At 45.6% G+C, this 18226-nt stretch overlaps 6 protein-coding genes across 6 annotated transcripts; 3 read left to right on the top strand and 3 right to left on the bottom strand.

Moving 5' to 3' along the window:
• Positions 1–226: 226 nt before the first annotated feature.
• Positions 227–1792, top strand: GGS22DRAFT_179455 (putative MFS multidrug transporter; the record flags this gene model as incomplete). Its single annotated transcript, XM_047963680.1, has 4 exons — positions 227–584; positions 699–1064; positions 1193–1477; positions 1533–1792. 4 exons carry the CDS (start codon positions 227–229, stop codon positions 1790–1792), a joined length of 1269 nt encoding a protein of 422 aa, XP_047819554.1.
• A 44-nt stretch (positions 1793–1836) lies between these two features.
• On the bottom strand, positions 1837–3132 carry GGS22DRAFT_133059 (uncharacterized protein). Its single transcript, XM_047958517.1, has 2 exons — positions 2804–3132; positions 1837–2727 (listed from the first exon to the last, which is right to left on the bottom strand). The coding sequence occupies exons 1-2, from the start codon at positions 2886–2888 to the stop codon at positions 1874–1876; spliced, it is 939 nt and encodes a 312-aa protein (XP_047819553.1). The 5' UTR covers positions 2889–3132; the 3' UTR covers positions 1837–1873.
• A 793-nt stretch (positions 3133–3925) lies between these two features.
• Positions 3926–5529, bottom strand: GGS22DRAFT_161701 (uncharacterized protein). Its single transcript, XM_047961133.1, has one exon. It carries the CDS (start codon positions 4963–4965, stop codon positions 4387–4389), a length of 579 nt encoding a protein of 192 aa, XP_047819552.1. The 5' UTR covers positions 4966–5529; the 3' UTR covers positions 3926–4386.
• A 2952-nt stretch (positions 5530–8481) lies between these two features.
• On the top strand, positions 8482–10016 carry GGS22DRAFT_161700 (uncharacterized protein; the record flags this gene model as incomplete). Its single annotated transcript, XM_047961132.1, has 1 exon — positions 8482–10016. A coding segment is annotated over exon 1 (1117 nt), but the record flags the coding sequence as incomplete, so codon positions are not given.
• A 627-nt stretch (positions 10017–10643) lies between these two features.
• Positions 10644–12275, bottom strand: GGS22DRAFT_179454 (uncharacterized protein; the record flags this gene model as incomplete). Its single annotated transcript, XM_047963679.1, has 3 exons — positions 10644–11010; positions 11068–11909; positions 11961–12275. The coding sequence occupies 3 exons, from the start codon at positions 12273–12275 to the stop codon at positions 10644–10646; spliced, it is 1524 nt and encodes a 507-aa protein (XP_047819550.1).
• Positions 12276–13209: 934 nt separating this feature from the next.
• On the top strand, positions 13210–15318 carry GGS22DRAFT_132990 (Di-copper centre-containing protein). The gene is made up of 3 exons (XM_047958515.1): positions 13210–13858; positions 13937–14099; positions 14156–15318. The coding sequence occupies exons 1-3, from the start codon at positions 13665–13667 to the stop codon at positions 14954–14956; spliced, it is 1158 nt and encodes a 385-aa protein (XP_047819549.1). The 5' UTR covers positions 13210–13664; the 3' UTR covers positions 14957–15318.
• Positions 15319–18226: the final 2908 nt, after the last annotated feature.

Below are 18226 nucleotides of genomic sequence, written 5' to 3'. Positions count from 1 at the left end.
GTGATGCTTCACAAGACAAGGCCATAAACCACTATTCAAATATATGGCTTCCATGCTGAAATCGACCATAACCATCGAAGATATAGAACATATCCCACCGGCTAAGCTTCCGGAATCGGCGGCCTCAGGTTCCTCGTCAACCCCGGCAGATGGAGAGGAGGGCCAGAAGACTTCAGGCCAGGTCGACGAGGTCAGTTGGGACGGACCTGACGACCCTGAAAATCCAATGAACTGGCCAACCTGGTTCAAAGTGGTCAACGTCGGTCTGATCAGCTGTCTGACTTTCCTTACTCCCTTGGCGTCGTCTATGTTCGCGCCTGGCGTGCCACAGGTCATGAAAGAGTTCAACAATAACGACGATCTAATCGCCGACTTTGTCGTCTCAGTCTATGTTCTCGGCTTTGCACTTGGACCCATGTTCCTCGCGCCTATGTCCGAACTATTTGGTCGTATATGGATATATCACGCTACCAACGTCGGCTTCATCGTCTTCAGTGTCTTGTGCGCCGAGAGCTCCAGCGTGAGCATGCTTACTGCCTGTCGATTCTTCCAGGGCCTTTTCGGTGCCGCGCCGATTACGATCGGTAAGTGCATAGACTCTCGACTCCACCCCGTCTGCTTGACGAAAATGGTAACTAACGATATGTAATCATCAGGTGGGGGGACTATTGCGGACGTTATCACCCAGTAAAAGCGAGGCGCCGCGCTTGGAATCTTCGCCCTGGCTCCAGTGCTTGGGCCTGTCATCGGCCCAGTCGCAGGCGGCTTCCTCGTTGCTGCCAAGGGCTGGCGTTGGGTATTCTGGGTTCTCGCAATAGTCGGCGGTGCGCTGACTCTTCTCTGTCTCACTTTCTTGCGAGAGACGTATGCTGCTGTTATTCTCGAAACAAAGGCAGCTCGTCTCCGAAAACAAACAAACAACAGTAGCATACGTTCCCAGATGGATCGGAACTTGAATGTCAAGCAGCTTTTCTCGCGGGCTATAGTTCGTCCCTGCAGGATTCTCGTCTTCTCACCCATTGTCAGTGCACTATCGCTCTACATGGGCGTAGTTTATGGATACCGTACGTTTCAAAGCTCATTTCAGTCCGTCAATTGTGCAATGAAAGTTTTGCTTCTAGGTACTCGGGTGCCTTCGTGTTAATCGTTTCCTTGGCTGCGCTATGGGCGGTTGCTAATGCAGTCTAAACAGAGTATCTCCTATTCAGCACATTCACCAAGGCCTTCGAGGATCAGTACGGATTCTCTACGTCCATTGTCGGACTGACGTTCCTTGGTCTCGGAGTAGGCAACTTGATTGGCCTTGCGGTCATCAGCAGCCTCCTTGACAAGCATCTCAGAGACGGGTCCAAGGTCACCGAAGCCAATCCCAACGGCAAACGAAAGCCAGAGTACCGCCTCATACCCCTCGGGTGGAGCTCCATTTCACTACCGATTGGGCTTTTCCTCTATGGATGGATGGACAATGCAGTACCAGGTTCACTGGATTGTACCTCTCATCGGCACCGCCATATATGGTTTTGGGCAATTAGCAGTCTTTCTCTGCATCATGTCCTATCTTATCGATGCCTTTGGTGTGTACGCTGCCAGTGCTCTGGCGGCAAATACAGTCGTCAGAAGCATTTTTGGGGCTGTGCTGCCGCTCGCAGGGGCGCGTATGTACAGTGTTCTTGGATACGGATGGGGCAACAGCCTGCTAGGTTTCATTGCACTAGCTTTGATTCCGATTCCTATTCTTCTGAACAGGTACGGAGAGACTCTGCGAAAGCGGTTCGATGCAAGCCGCATCTGAAAACTTAGGCTCGTAGCTAGCATCGTCGGCGATTGTATTAAAAGTTTGAGAGACATATCCTCGTCATGTATTCTTCAGTTTCTAAAACCACGGCGGGTTAATAGAGAACCTTCCCCCATCACTAAGCAACACGGCTCCATTAATGAATGACCCGCTCATCCCGACCAAGAATAAGAAGAACCCAGCCACATCAAGAGGATCGCCAGCTCGTCCCGCCGGCGTGTTGCCGAACCGCATATTTTGCATGACTGGCAGAGGTGCCGTCATCTCACTGTGGTAGTATCCAGGAATGCAGACGTTACTCCTGATATTCCAAGGAGCCAGTATCGTTGATAGCGTTTGTCCCAGATGGACGACTCCGGTTTTGCTCGCGGTGTAGGCAAGCCCGGTTAGGCCCGACCTTTGTATGCCTCCCATGGAAGACATGGTGATAATCTGGCTGGTTCGCCTGTCTCCTGGTTCGACATTGGACTGTGAATGTTCGAGGGACCGTGTGTTGGTATCGGTCGCCTGGAGCTTCTTCACTGGCCAGCCACGTCGAATATTGCCCTTATGGAGAAGATGAAGGAAGGCGGTTGATGTACCAATGATAGCGGCTATGTTGGTGTCTAGGACGTTGAGACTACCTTTATGAGCCTCGAGAAGCCCCTGCTGCAGGGCCTCGATTGTGTCCACGCTCTCTGGGTCGAAGAAAGGATTCGGAATGCTTGCATTGTTGACGAGGACATCGATGTATCCCGACTCCTTCTCGATATGCTGGACGACCGCATTCACAGAGTCAATGGATCTCACATCACATGGAAGGGGAACGACTTTCACTTGGGTCTCGTTGAGTTCCTTGGCAGTATTGGTGATCACCTCAAGACGGCGCCCGAGAATGTACACCCTGGATGCGCCAGCCTGACAAGCTGCTGATGCCATAGCCTTGCCAATTCCTATCATGCGCAAGGGATATTACTAGTGAGCTTTTTGACATATTCATAGGTGAGAGGGGAAGTAAGGAGGTCTCACCACTCCCGCCACCAGTCACAACAATGATCAAGCCATCAGCCGAGAACAAGGCAGCGGGGCTGATTTTCGTACCGCTGTGCTCCATTCTCTACTCAGAGAATTGAAAAATGTACTTATAGCGGCAAAATGTGTATCTATGTTATAATTTATTTAGATGGAGAATGATTTGTAAAAGGTAAAAAGGGTGGAATAGGTAGTTCCGGAGTTCTTGTAAGCAGGGTAGGTACTAATGTACGACGTGGTATTGTGGGGACTACGATACGATACTACATCGTAGTACTCTGTAGTACAAATACTATCAGTATACGAAGTAAGGGAGTGGTGAAGCTTAATATATTGATTTTCAAATAAGAATTGTTTCGGATATAAGAATGATTCCAATAATAAGAACAATCCCTTCTTATGCTAACCATGCAGTTGGTTCAAGGTTGGTATGGGGGTGAGCTTATCTCTCTGTCCCGCGCAGTAGCGCTAAAACGGTATGTCATTTGCGGTATTCTCGAGATGCCTATACTTCGTACAAATGGATGTACCCTAGCATACTACCTCAATTGAACTTATATTATCATGTACTTATACAATTCTCTTACAAGTCCGCACCTACATGTACTAGGTAGATTTTCTCTCGTATCTACCAACTCTCAAAGGGATTGATTTGTTAGACTTGTACTCGATCCGAAAGGCTGGTTCGAAAACGTTGTCCATTTGGTAGTAAGATCCTAACTTGAATGTAGAATGCACCATTTTCCAGACGTCGAAATTTAGTGCAACCAGGTTCATTCAATTACCCTTTTCAAGCGCAATAATAAGATAATAGTAATTATCAAATCTTTGAAGCTAAATTGATTGAAGATGAGGGTCTATGTATACATAATAAGTTACAAGCGCGAGTATAAGGTTGGTGTCAAAATAGAGTACATGACTTACCACTCTATCTGTATGAGGCAATATGTACCTCTCTTTTCGACATTTCTCCGGCCCGTACCCTCAAAAAGACGCACCCAACCAAAATTGGGCATAGAATGACCAAGCCCATGCTGCCATGGTGAGGCGACCCCACTTTAATAACGCATCTACACCCGTGGGTTCGATTCCAGTGGCCTCCGGACCTCCGGTTGATTCCGGCGATCACACAACATCTCCGCTCTATACAATTTGAAAGATACGAATCCTCTTCCTGTTGCTGAGAGCTAGCATTTTCTTATGGACCAACCGTATTGCAGAGAAGACACTACACTCATTCACTCTATCTACGACCGGTTCAAGAAGATTCGCAATAGCAATGTGTATATCATTTAACGAAAACGGCGATTCATTCTAATCAAGCCCAAATGTATCTGGTCGCCTATACCGATGCCCCAAACGTGTCCCAATGCCCCAAGGCTATCCCAATACTCCAAACCGGAAGATGCGATTAGATATTTTGTCCGGCTGGGGCCTGCTCCCAATTGCCCTTGGCGATATTGAGACGATTGTCAACTTCGTCCCGAAAACCGTACCTCTTGGTGTGATGCGCAAGCCGAATCCAGCAGCGGCGCATCAGCTCGTCAGCTTCTCTGACGAGAGGAATTGAGGTCACGGGCTCAAAGATGAAGCCTCCGATGGTGGATAGAACCGCGGTCATCCAGTAGCGCTGACCTGTTATATCGTATATTAGTGACTAGATAATGTGGGGCAAGGGTAAGGCGGGTTGACATACCACGGCCGAGCTTCAGCTTGTACTGAAGCAAGCCTGCAGCTTGGACCTTGAGGATAATATCCTGCAAGGTTGTGCCGTCGTTGACGCGGCGACCAGCATGGCAGATGCTGTCGGTAATGAGCGCCTTCCAGTCGCTCAGGGGCGCGGCGTCGTGCTTGTCGCTGAAAGAACGGACTAGGAAGATCGCGCCGTTCGGTTCCTCGGTGTTGTAAAGCTCAAGAGTGACCATCTTGGTACTCTTAAGTTCGAGGGCGATTTTCCATCCGTTAGGCACCGAGTGTTCGATGTCAGGAGAGGGGGTGGCGTACAGCCAGATACTGTCGACCTTTTGGCCGAAGAACTGAGCCCAATCGTTCTTCGACGCGGTAGGCGACAGCACAAAATTCGCCGAACTGGCGAACTCGTACTGTGAGACGCTTGTTAAGGCGCCATCAACAGAGATGCGACTTATGAATGAGTGCATCGTGAGTGCGGGAAATGAATTATTAGGTTGATACGACAAGTATGTTTAAGAGTTGGGGTTTGTTGTGTCGTATGTTAAAGGCAATGTCTTAATGATTGTGCGTTGTAGTGCAATATTGACTTTCGCAGAAACGTAAATGCCAAGTGGTCTACAACGCGTTTGTAGGGAGAAAGAAGGAAATAATTGAGGTCAGGAAACGATTGTTATATAGAAAAGTATTCTCTATTCTGCCTACCCCTCGTCTACCGCCCGCCTACTATTCTGCCACCTGGGCGACCATATTTTCTGCAGGACAGTATCTTTTGAGGGCAGGTACCGAGTCACCACTTCCTACTTTAGCATTAACACTGTCCATTAAATTGTCTGTTGAGCTTTAAAGGGAATCTTTGGGTCACTTGACACCTGCTTATACTGTTTACCAATTTATTATATCATTTTGGTCGATTTAAGGACTGGAGGAAGACCATTTAAAGACCGCCTTTAACTTGTTTGCTGATTTGTACAGTATATATTGGCCTTATTCTCGTCTGTGTTAACTCAGTCCTGTAAAACATCAACCGAGGCTAGATAATCTTAATGTTATTATCGAAATAAGGTATTGTTAATATACATGTACATCGTGCTGCGCTTTAGGTACTACGTGAGTCGATTGGAACAAATATTCAATTATATATTTATTTTCGTAGTTAATGCCAGGTTTGCTCCTTCATTGGGCACTTAAAAAAAATTTGCACTTCAATCAAGAAACATCATCATTCCATGTTGTGGATATTATGCACAAGTAGTTTGAGTTTCTTGTGGACAATGTGCGCACACAGTGTAAACACATTGTAGGAAACCAAACATCTATTCTAACTATGTCTCTACCTAAACAAAAACGTTACGAAAAATAATGGTAGCTAAACTAAAGGCTTTTATGTCGTGTAAGCATCATTTATATGTTATATAGCTCCCCTTTAGCTGGTATAATACTGTACCAATTCACTACTGGCACAGTGTTTAAAGGAAGATTCACGATAGCGATGTAGACATTATATAAAGTAAAGGGTGATGCCTTCCATCAAGGCTTTTAGGCCCCGACTTCCTGAGTAGCCCAAACGCAAAAAGTACAAAACAATAATAACTGCTGAGAAAGAGCCAAGAAGACGGCGTGTTCTGTCACGAGGCGGAACCAAACGGCTAGGAAACAACGACGTTGTTGCGCGAGGAGCTCCTAACTACTCTCGCTATGGAGAACACGGTATACATACAGGCGAAGCTCTTTGCCTGTCCTGCTCCTAGGACTAGCGACCAACAGGACCCTCACGGGGACTCTACGAGCCGAACTCCGATCCCATAGACCTCTAGCTACCAACCTAGAGGAAGACCGATGTCTGACATGTTCCTTCGATGTCCCCCTCCCCTCCCAACGATATAGCTAGTTAGGGGTAAAGATAAGTCATCTAAGGGAGTTTCCCTAGCCCTTCCAATATCGTCTCTCCGATATGCATCCCCTAACCCATAAGCGACCGGAATCACCGTACAAAGGAGGTATTAGGTAAAGCCATCAATAGGACCAGTCGGTCCCATTTCATTACCTCGGCCTTGGAACCGCAATTATTCCCCCTCTTATTTCGGTTGGGGGCGGTTCCATAGGCCCTCCGCGATGGTATGGTAAGAGGGTTATTGGGCTCATCCTTCTTGCCATATCCACCGACTGCCTTGTTTATCTCCAGCCAACAACGTCGCATAAGCTCGTCCGCTTCTTGCTCCATTATGTTTGTGAGCGTGGCTTCACGAATGAACTTGCCGATTATCGAGTCGACAATACGGCAGTTGATCAGAAGCGACGACCTGTTATATGATATGTTAGTAACTAAATGTGAATATAAAATAAGGGAGAATGGTAAGGTGGGATGACATACCACGGCCGTGCTTCAATTGGTAGGTCAACAAATCAGCAGTCTTCTCTTCCATGATGATATCTCGGAGAGGCACTTTTGCCTCATTCGTCGGCCGGCATGGCAGATGCCGTGTGTCGTGATCTTCTTCTAATCATCGAAGCGTGGCATGTCTTGGTTATCGGTGTACGAGCGAACCATTAAAATGGTACCTTTGGTCGTCTTAGTGTTATAAAGTTCGATGATAATCATCTTGGAGGGTTAGAGTTCCAATGCAATCTTCCAAGGATTGGGGACCGAGGCGCCTGGGTTGGGCGAAGGAAGTGCGTAAAGCCAGATGCTCTCAACAGTCTGACCAAAAATCCCAACCCATCGAGTTGAGCTGTGCGGTGCGGTGCTTGAGAGGACGATGTGTGCGCGCCCTCGGCGAATTCGTAGCGTGCAATGCGCTTGATGATTCCGTCTATAATCTGGCCGGTCTATAGGCGCTACATGTTGAATGATGAATGATGAAAAGTAATTAATGACTTGATGTAACCAAGTCAAATGTGTGTGATGGTTTGCGACAGTGCAGGAAGAGCACAATATGAACGGTTGTGAATGGTCGTTGTTGTATAAATAACACGTCCAGTATTTATGTGAAACTGGTGTTAATTAGAAGATGAAGAATTAGAAATAAGAGTTAGACGGTGGAACATGATATTATATCGAAAATGAGAAGGTGTTGCCTTTTCTGCCTACTGTGCATCACCCGGGTGGTGTAGTTTTCTGCCGTTTGAAATTTTTGGGTGGCAGGTGCCGAGAGTTTCTTAACCTCCCCAGGGCTTTCAAGCTCAAAAACGTATTCCGCCATAATTGTCAGCTGTACGAATTTCGATTCTTGATACAATAATTTTCGTTTATCTGTGATGATTGAGTACTTGGTCGTAACGTAATAGCCTTATTACTTGATTGAATAATAAATACAATTTCATGTTAATCCCTTGCAAATATCACCAGTCTCAATGCCAAAATATAGAAAAGATGATTACTTCGCAATTATTACCGTATAGATAAGTACCTAGTAGTTTAAGTCTCAAATGGACAATGTGCGCACACAGTATAAACACATTGTAGCAAATTAAACGCTTCTTCTTACTACCTAGGTGCCCATGTCTATCCCTAAACGAAAACATTACTAAAAATAATGACAGCGAGAGATGAAAAAGGCTAACATAATTACCTAAGTACGTAGGTAGTAGAAAGTAATAAAATAATTTCAGACCATTCATGTACACAAAAGGGGCATTTAATCCATCCATACGGTGCAAATGCAGGTACCTATGTAACTAAAGGCTAAACAAAACGACCAAGCCGTGCGATTCCAAGACGTTGGATCCATAGATGGTCCAAGCTCCCTGCAGCAGTTACCTAAGCAACCCCCCGGACCCCAAAACCCAGCCCCACCAACAATTGAAATCGAGCTCGCGACGCCATCGCCGCAGCGTTGACGCATGTTAATTCGTATCTGTCGGAGACCTGCATGTAGCAGTAGTGATTGGCAGGAAAGCCCTTAATCTAGGGGAAAATCCGATTGCACCAAGACAATTGATTCGTAGATCGATCGATGAAGACGATGAGATGGTAAGACTAAGGGGAAAAAAAGTAGGTAGCGGCAAGATTTTGGGGGATCCAGGGGGCCGTCGTCATCAGCCCACCGATTATTCTCTTGTTTTTTCTCCCCTGTCCTGCCGAAAAAAGAGGCTGGGCCAGTGATAGTGGGGACGCGCACATACAATTCGCAACCGCCCAGCGGTCCCAACCTCCTATCAATCGGTGAAGTACCAATACGAAGTCCAGTCCCGCTGTCATATATCGAATAAATTTCAATTCAATCGAAACTCCTTTAACCTTTCTTAGTTTCTACTTCCTTTGTTTGTTTATACAATTCTCGCTTCGTCATACTTCATCGTCGGAGATATTGTCTCTACTTTGCTTACTACTTGGTACATACCGCAACCCATCCGCTAGCTTCCGAGTGTACCGCTTCCGCAAATCTTTAGATTAAATGAGCCGCTCCGCCCATCCCACCGCCATGAATAATTCTCCCACCAGACCTCGTCCACGTCAAGCTCAAGCACCACGTGACTACGACGACGGGCAACCAGCAATATATCACAACAGCGCAAAACCTGCGCCTAGTAGTGCGCGTTTTGACAGCCACGACGATTTTTATGACTTTCTAGACAGCAACCGGGGAGGTCCTATGCCCGCTCTGAATAGTCTTGCAGGTCCTTCCAACGCAAACGCCAACGTCAGCGCATCATTGCATACGCAGCCACTACAGATGCCCCAGCAGCAGCAACGCTTCGGACAAAATAGTGGCCCGTCAAACCAGAGCCCATCAACCAGTCGGCCTCCGCTCACTAATTCATTCCCGCCCCAGGCAAGCGGCGCTCCGGATAGGTCGCGACCTCCGTCGTACTCTGGAAGCAGCCGTTCCGAGGAGATGCTCGTGGCAGATCGCACCCGCGACGACGGTCGCATCCAGCGCCAAAATGGGCGTCGCGGACCGCCTGATGGAAAGCCAGTATCAGGTCCACGACCTCGTCCACCCACTAGCAGCTCTGCCGGGTCATCCCCACCCCGTAACTCAACGAGCTACCCAATCAACCCACAGGTTCAACATGCGCAGGCCCAGTCCAAGGCAGCCTCGGCATCGGATCCCAGCCTATCCATCCCAGGCGCAAGCGTAGGCGCATCAATCCAGCGCCTTAAGAGTCCCAGCGTGGCGGACTGCGTGCTACAGCCGCTTGACCAGAAAGTGCGTGAGTACAACGAGTTGATGAACCGCGAGCAAGACGAGATGGACCGTCTAGATGCCGAACTCCGTGCACTGCAAGAGCGTCGTGCGGATGCCGAGACACGCTTCCTCGAAGCCAAGGGCAAGCACGACGATTACAAACAACAATACGTCAATGTCGAGCGTGCTATGCGTGGGGAAGCAGCACTACCACCTCCCACCCCTAGAGAGCAGCCAGCGCCTCTCGCGCGACAACACACGCGACCTATGAGTCTGCAGGATGACGATGACGACGACGATGATGATGACCTGGCGCTGCCCCCGTCGTCGCACCGACGTATCAATTCCCAGCAGTCTTTCGGACGTTCCTCCCAGAAGCTGAGAAGTGGAGGCCGCTTCCGATTTAGCCTGTTTGGAGACAAGCAATGAATGATGGTCTGATGGTTTTTTTTAGTATGAAACGTAACGTCTGGGGGGAAGGTTGGTTTCGTCAGGAGAATAAAAAGCAATGGCCGTATAATAAAGATGGAAAGGCCTAATGACTTACGTTAACGTCTTCTAATTCTTCGGTGTATAAATGACAAGTTAATGGTAATAACGATTAGAGCATGTAGATGGAAGATGGACGGCATGGAAAATGGAGTCAACTTTAATTTGGAATTATTCATCAGTCCCTCTTGGCGATCGACCATTCCTTGTGCTACATTCCGATATATAATCAGACTCGAATCCGACCATGGCAATTTATGAAGCTAAATGGCGTCCCTGGATTATCGACGATGCTAAGTGCGTCAATCTATTATTCGAGCTAAGTCAGCCCAAGCCAGTCATGACTCTTCTTAGCTCGCTAGCTAAAGTCTACACACCCAGAAGCCTCCTTGAAGACTTCCAAGCTCCCTTTAACGTCGTCATGTAATATCGCCGCCCGTTCCATATGATAGCACCCATGTTCCCGTGTGGCCAGCTATCGACATTGATTGTCAGCATACCTACCTAGGTATTTGAGAATGAACTCGTCACCACTCAGCTCCTAATATGCAGACTTTTTCCAGCTGGGAGGACCAGCCGAAGGTCAATGTGACACGGGAATAAAGCAAAAATTCTTCCATGTCCCTTAGAGAGTCGGTACCGAGAGTGGTCAATTCCTCCCATGATTGCTCAATCAAGTCAGGTTCCGAGTCGTCTTTTTGGGGTTCGTTTGCTGCGCTCCCGAAGAGGAGTTGAGTCCAAGCGCCGTCGCGCCATACGAGCTTATTAGCCGCAATCATACCACTTTCATCAACCACCGACCCGATAATACGTGGGTTTAGCGTGAGTTCTCTCTTCAATTCGCAATTCTTGCATATTGCGACGGGCTTATTCGAATATAGTGGCATGCTACAACTAAACACCTCGATTAATTAGCGAAGCGGACGAGAATAAACGTCTTTACCTACCTACCATTCAAGACAGCAGAGCGTTCCTTTACGCCAATGTTCCATCAACTTCATTTCAAGAATGACTACGTTCAACTTCCCGGTGAAATCTACCATAGGCTCGGGATGACGTACGCGATCTTCTACGTCGGCGATAGTAAATAAGGTTCGATCCGGACCATTGATAGCCCGCTCGGTGTCCCATGTACCAGAAGGAAAAGGGATATAGATGCTCTGCTTCTTGGCCATATTCTTCAACCTATTCCTTAGCCAATCGGCATCAGGAAATTCAGGATTGACATCGACCATCGAGCTAAAACCAATCCCAAGCTCCGGGGATGTACCCCTATTCTTGTAGATGGGCTTAGAGATGAGAAGGATTGTCTGGTTGGGGACCCAGCTCTTGGCCGAAGGGACTTTGCCTTGCCAAAGCTTCAGGGTGCAAGTCGCAGTGTCGTCGAATATGCCCACTTCTATCATATCAAGGGTCTGTTGAGTTTTCTTCGACTGCACTGTCCTACGTGGCCCAACGCTTCTCACACACACTAAAATCTTGCCCTCGCCTAAATCATACCCGGTAGAAAGAAACGACTTTAGCGTCATCAACGCAGGGAGATATTCGTACTCCTTTAGATCACACTCTAACGGGTGGCGCAATATGCGATCTCCATCCGAGTCGGGATCATCGTTATGAAAGACAATGTGCGTTGCGCCATTACGGCCGGGATAGAGGGTTGTAGTTGAGGAACAGAATGGTATGCTACTCGATGAAGCCCCTGTTGAGTCGGCGATGAAGGTTGTCCATATCGTGACTCTCTGACCGAGAAGCAGCTGGTAATCCGATATTTTCATATAATACACTCTTACCTTCGACCTCTGGTTATTATCGAAGCGCATTGATATTGCAAATCAACTTACTGCAATAGCCCCTGATCCATCGGTCACAACAAGAAAATGGAAATCTTGTTCACGGAAATTCTCGGCAAAATTTACAACCCTTCCCGATATCTGGTAGTTACGCGGGCCCGTTTCAAGGAGAGAGATTGGGCATGTTTCGTAGTGTCGTGAAGGCTTCCAAGGTCGCGATAGAGGATCAAGCACTGCTTCAACTTCAGAAGATGTGAAGCCATCTCCCGGCATTTGCGATTTCGAAAGCTCATCACTCGGATCTTGAGAACCGGGTGGTAATTCCCTAGAATAAAAGGTCTGAATAGAAGGGAAACTGACATCCATAATGAAGACAACTTTAAGGAAAACTTCAAGCTGGTGTTTAATATTGAGCAGACAGGAATGCATTCAATCCCGTAAGATGAGGGATTATTTCCATCTAACAGACAAATTATGCTGGGAAGTTACACTGTTGCTTAGGTGGATACTTAGGCTCTCAAACTCTATTCTATGACAGAATAAGAGCGCAATTTCCTTTCAAGCCTTCTTACATACATATTTCCAACTATCCTAGAAGAATACTCCTACCTTGTATACGATTCGCAGACGTTATATGACGTGTCATATAGGTAATCAATTGATTGTTGGCTTACCCTAGGTACCTTCTGCACATGTGGTTTCGGACCTTGGAATAAATAGAAGGGACAAGAGTAGTCGTCACGGATGAGCCTTCCTATGAAAGATATACCTCCATTGAAGATAAGTCCATCACACACAGTCTCACACCACCAACAAAAGTATTTTATAGCACCTTCTACGTCGTCGTCTGTTGTAAGTTGAAGCTAACTGCATAAAATATTAGGTGATAATGTGAGGTAACTACTAGGTACCTACCTAGGTAGGTATGTAGGTGCCTACGAGGTAGCAATGAGGTTACGAATCGACATCAGCACCCTCCAAAATATGAAACATTGGCTTTTATATTGAGAGCCAAAAACGCCATTCGGGGATCTACGGATGTAGGATCCCGTCATCTCGGGACCGAGTCGACCGAATCAATCCACTATGGCTTTATGATATGATACGCACCAATTAAATGTAGGATTTTATGGAAAGCAACTAGTCATCCTATGCTTCTCTAGCTAACGGTGGTGGACCGGACTTAAGATTACACATTTCTTCAATTATGTAACGTATTGCTTACTGTTGTCTCGGGTCCGTTAGGTACTCTATATCTATTCCTACCGGTATCTACCTACTAGGTAACTTCAAGAGATCTAGACCTTATCAGTCTCTCTCGGCTCATCATCATCGTGAAGATCCGCGGTTTTAGATCAGAGATGGAAGACTGTCTTGCATCCGTAACTCAACACACGGATACACCGACATGTTGTACTTGTTACTAATCTCACACCTATCATAAAACGTCTTTAAATGCGGAGAATCATTTTAAAATATATTCCTTCAGGTTTGTTCAGTGTTCTGATGTTGGAAGGCTGAGCGTTCGCTTGGTGGGCCTCTATCCTACCACAGATCTGGACCGGGACCGAAACATACATGTTCGTGCCATGGCTATACCACATATGTGGATCACTTTATAGATCGAGTTTTACTACCTTATCGCCATACATATATCATTAACCCATTCGTCCTTTGTTGAGAGATGGTAGGTACCTAGGCAGTCACCTATTTCCCTACCTAAATCACAACCAGACCTCAACAACGTTAGTAGCAATGCGTCTATGTATAGTTGTCACTGTAGCCTCAATGGCTCAGATGGCACTATCAATCTCTTGTCGTGGAAATAGTAGTGGCATTCCTAAACCACTCGAGTTCAGAAAGTTAGAGAGGCAGTACCAAGCCAATATCCGAGCATCTCTAGGTGTCGATGGATGCACAGAAAAAACGATCCGAATTCGGAAATCTTGGTAAGTAAACATCATAGATTCCCTTCAAATTCGTGATGAATTACATGAGCTGGAGCTGAAGTCTAACATGCATATTAGGGATGATATTGACGTCGCAACAAGAAACGATTATGTCCGGGCTGTCAAGTGTTTGGCCGCGAAACCGGCAATGGTCGACAAAGCCCTAGCCCCTGGAGCCGTCAACCGCTTGGATGACTTTACATATATTCATATAAACCAGACAAATAACGTTCATATCTCTGTATGTAATTATCTTCCCTGAGGACTGCAAAATAGTCATGCTAAGACCGGTGGTAGGGCTCATTCCTATCCTGGCACAGGATCTTTGTCTGGCAAATGGAAGAGGCACTACGAAATGAATGTGGATACAGGGGCACAATTCCATATTGGGATCAAGCTCGATTCTCCCAAGACCCCACGAAGTCGAAGGTGTTCGATAATTCTTCCTTCGGTGGTGATGGAGAGTATCTTCCCAATGACCACGGCCCATACACCGTGTTAATTCCAGGGCTTGCAGTCAATACGACTACCTCACGGCCTGCTGGCTCTGGGGGTGGTTGTGTCAAGGATGGCCCCTTCGCCAACTTCCAACTTAGTCTGGGGCCTACGGATAGACCGTTTATCGATCCCAAGAACAAGTATGGCTATGAGCCGAACCCTCGCTGCCTGAAGCGGAATTTTGACTACCCGTCCAGCACGGACTACATGACTTGGGAGAACGCAATCAAGATCGTAGGAGCATCTGATGTTGTAACGTTCTACTGGAACATGGAAAATTACTGGCATTTGAAGTCACACCAGTTTCTTGGTAAGGACGGTCTCGATCTATTTACCTCACCAAACGACCCAATCTTTTATCTACTACACTCTCAGATCGACCGAATCTGGGCTATCTGGCAAGGCCAAAACTTGGATAATAGAACGTTCGCGATCACTGGAAACCGCACCTTCTTCGGTATCCCACTCGACACTGCGCCAAATGTGCCACCTTCAAACGCTACGATCGAGGATATCATGGATTTAGGACACGGATATAGACCCAAGATCAAAGACGGCATGCCTATGACGTACAGTGGAAGATGTTACATGTATGAGTAATTTGGAAATACAGGTCGACAATCGCATTTATAGAAAGACGGTACACCTCGGGGTTTGAATTGGTTCTATTTAACAGGAAACGCATAGATGCATGGAGGATAGAAGGTGCCTACCTACCGTACCGGGAAAGGGGGGGTAGCTGCAACGCGTTGAAATGGGTATTAATCATTATTGACCTGAAAACAGTTCAAGCTGTACCAACAGTTACAGCGCTTAGAAGTACCTTCCCATACAAATTAGGTGGAGAGGTACAAGGTTGTAATGACAACGTTTATAAAGGCTCAAAACCGTTGAAATAGTTGAAGCTATTCCCACCAAGCGTTGAAATAATAGAAGTAGGTAAAGTTTTACAACCATTGCAACCTATTCTTCTTCGTTGAACAACCTTGCAACCGTTATTACTACTATACAGAAACCTTATAACGGTTACTGCAGTTTTAACGAATCCTAGCTATAACGTTTGTGAATAGCTTCAACGTAGTAAAACAGGCTTTAGAGTCGCTATTGCCACAACAGTTACAGCAATGCGTACCTAGCAACCGTACCTACCTAGGTAGTTACCTAGGCACCTGACTACCTACCTACCTACCTACTTCTCCACAGTAAAACTAAGATGTTTACTTTCTACCTAACTATCTAGTACCTAATCTTTTGTTTTTTCCTAAGTAATAAACCTTCCACATACAACACCAACAACACACATCCAATACACATCAAAGTAAGTTCAATTTTATCTAAATGCCTAAGGAGCTACCTACTTTTCTAATAATATATTCCAAGTACCTAAGTAAGTATAACCCCCTCGTATCAAATCAAGCTAATTGAATCAACAAAGTCAACAAAGTCAACAACAGCCTAATTGCATCAAGTAAGTATCTCCAGATCAACACGTCAAAACAAAGCTAATTAAATCAGGTCAGTAATCAATTTCTCCAAGATACCTACCTACCCAAAGAACGATTAGCTAACTTAGGTATTAATCGAAGCCCTTAGGTTCGAACCTTGGATCTAATACCTTAGATTTCGTTCTTAATAATTAGATAATTCTTAATAATAAACTACTTATAATCCAACGATTACAACTGCTTCTCAATGCGTGAAATTTTTTGAAGGCTTGAAATCAATTTTACCCTTTCCGTATATATAACTATTGTATGATTTCAACCGTTGAACATACGGAAAGCGTAAAATTGATTTCAAGCCTTCAAAAAATTTCAGGCGTTGAGGCCTATCTACAACCGTTGCATTTAACCCCCTTTTCCGGTTAGGTAGATACCACGAGATTAGAAATACCTACCTACCACCATTGATAACATAAGAACACATCACTTAGAAATGATGTCTTTCTCGCTGCATTAATACGAATAGAGGACACTACGACTCAATTGATAGTAATTTCTGTATTTGGCTAATAACCATTTTCCCAAAGCGCAATAACATCATAGCCCCTATTCTGGCCCGCCTTTAATTCCCTCACAGAGCTTCAAGGAGGAAGTCATACGTATCGGTTAATTTTCCCACTCTCATAAAGACATGGACCTGGTCCGCCTTATTATTTTTCATCGCAACGAAGGAGGCATGGAGCAGGCTCTGCCAGCTCTTGGGCGACAATACATCCAGTATACGCGTGGTCTCAGTTTTACCACCTTTCCATCGGACGGTATAGGTATTGACGTCATCCGTGTGCGATACATGTCCTAGGGTACCAGCTACACTGATCTTTTGGGCGATCGCAAACGAAAGTGCGACTAGATTGTCGGAAATTCTCTGCTGCCATGATTCGGAAAGGTTGGTTCTGAATTCTACTCGGTCTACAATGAACCATACGCGCATCAATGCGGTCATTGGTAGTTTCTGTAACTTGGCGATTGGAGTGCCCTCTGATATTGGTCCATCACTCTCTGCTAACACTTGTTCTGAGGTATAGAGGACAAGCTCATCAACTTCAAATGTTGGGTGCTCAGGGTTGGTAGAAGAAGTGGCTTGTGGGTTATCCATTTTCGATATGGGTCGATGATAACTTCGGTCAGACAGTTGGAAGAGGTATTGAAGTCTTATGAGGGTAATTCTTTCTGTATAATTGAAATGAGGTTGAGGTCTTGTTTAAATATATGGTTTTGGTTGAGAGCCCGAGCAGTGAGTGATTCATGCAGTATGGAGAACATGTTTGGTTAAAGGTTTATGATCTATTATTTACTTGTCTCTCTACCTACCTCTGTGTTGTCATAACGACTCATTAGACAACTGGAAGTTAAGGCTATGTAGGTTTTTACGTTTATCATAGGCAAGTTACCAACAATCTGTGCAATGTCCGGAATATCAGGAGCAAAAATGTTCGCATTTGAAGGCACGGATCTGTGAAGGCATCTCGTATCTCTGCACAAACACAAGAAGTTGCCCCTTAGAAACCCAGTGTAATATATCTACATTATTGATTTTTATTATAAGAGAAAACATCTTGCTAGAATAGTCATCACCAGTGGAATTAGTAGCAAATATAACATAGATCTCAACATGACCCTGAAACTAGCGTTAATAATCTCCAAGCAAATTATTTAACTAGGTAGGTAAGTGACTACCAGGCACTTAAAGAAAATTTTATCCAGGAGAAAGTTATCTGTGGTTTTCTATCTTTTATCAACACCTTCCTGATACAGGTGTTGCATAGTCGCATTGCATTGACGCCGTAGCTTACAATAGCTTAATTCAACGACGACCACCTCTATGTTTACTAAGTAGGTAGGTACTTACCTATCTACTTAATTTAGTAGACTTTTGGTTGAAATTTGTTAACATTGTTTTTTCTAAATTTTGAATACCCATGGAAACAGGCGGGTAGTAGAACGTGTAATTTGACTTGTAACCTAGGAGGTATGTGAACTGTTAAGAGTTCTCTCGGCTCATAAATGCCTCAACGATGAAATTATTTCCTCTTATGGTTCCAATATGGAAATATCCCTAGCTTCATTTTCAGTTTGCGAAGGATGGATTCTGAAATTGCATCGTGATATGCATGAGATTGATGATTACCTTGCCTACCCCTTAAGCTGGGATATATCAAACTAGTCACCATACTAACCTTAAAGACACTCGCTGTATTCGCTTAATCATTAGCATAACTTCCACTCATTCGCACTGCGACATGCACGTGGTAGATACCTACCTACCTAGGTAGGTAGGTATTATAAAATAACCATCTTAGTTTCTCATCCACATGAAAAATTCACATTCTCATGCACTCCTCCAAAGATAAAGAGCACGTCTATTGAA

This window comes from Annulohypoxylon maeteangense (genome assembly GCF_022496945.1).
Source record: "Annulohypoxylon maeteangense strain CBS 123835 unplaced genomic scaffold GGS22scaffold_7, whole genome shotgun sequence".
Taxonomy (NCBI): domain Eukaryota; kingdom Fungi; phylum Ascomycota; class Sordariomycetes; order Xylariales; family Hypoxylaceae; genus Annulohypoxylon; species Annulohypoxylon maeteangense.
This window is presented reverse-complemented; position numbering and strand designations above follow the sequence as displayed.

Excerpts from the sequence above, each read along its gene's own strand:
- GGS22DRAFT_133059 (XM_047958517.1), bottom strand. The coding sequence starts at position 2,888 with ATGGAGCACAGCGGTACGAAAATCAGCCCCGCTGCCTTGTTCTCGGCT. Across the intron at positions 2,728-2,803 it reads TGTGACTGGTGGCGGGAGTG|GAATTGGCAAGGCTATGGCA; the intron begins GTGAGACCTCCT and ends TGCGCATGATAG.
- GGS22DRAFT_161701 (XM_047961133.1), bottom strand. The coding sequence starts at position 4,965 with ATGCACTCATTCATAAGTCGCATCTCTGTTGATGGCGCCTTAACAAGC.
- GGS22DRAFT_132990 (XM_047958515.1), top strand. The coding sequence starts at position 13,665 with ATGCGTCTATGTATAGTTGTCACTGTAGCCTCAATGGCTCAGATGGCA. Across the intron at positions 13,859-13,936 it reads ATCCGAATTCGGAAATCTTG|GGATGATATTGACGTCGCAA; the intron begins GTAAGTAAACAT and ends CATGCATATTAG. Across the intron at positions 14,100-14,155 it reads CAAATAACGTTCATATCTCT|GGCTCATTCCTATCCTGGCA; the intron begins GTATGTAATTAT and ends GACCGGTGGTAG.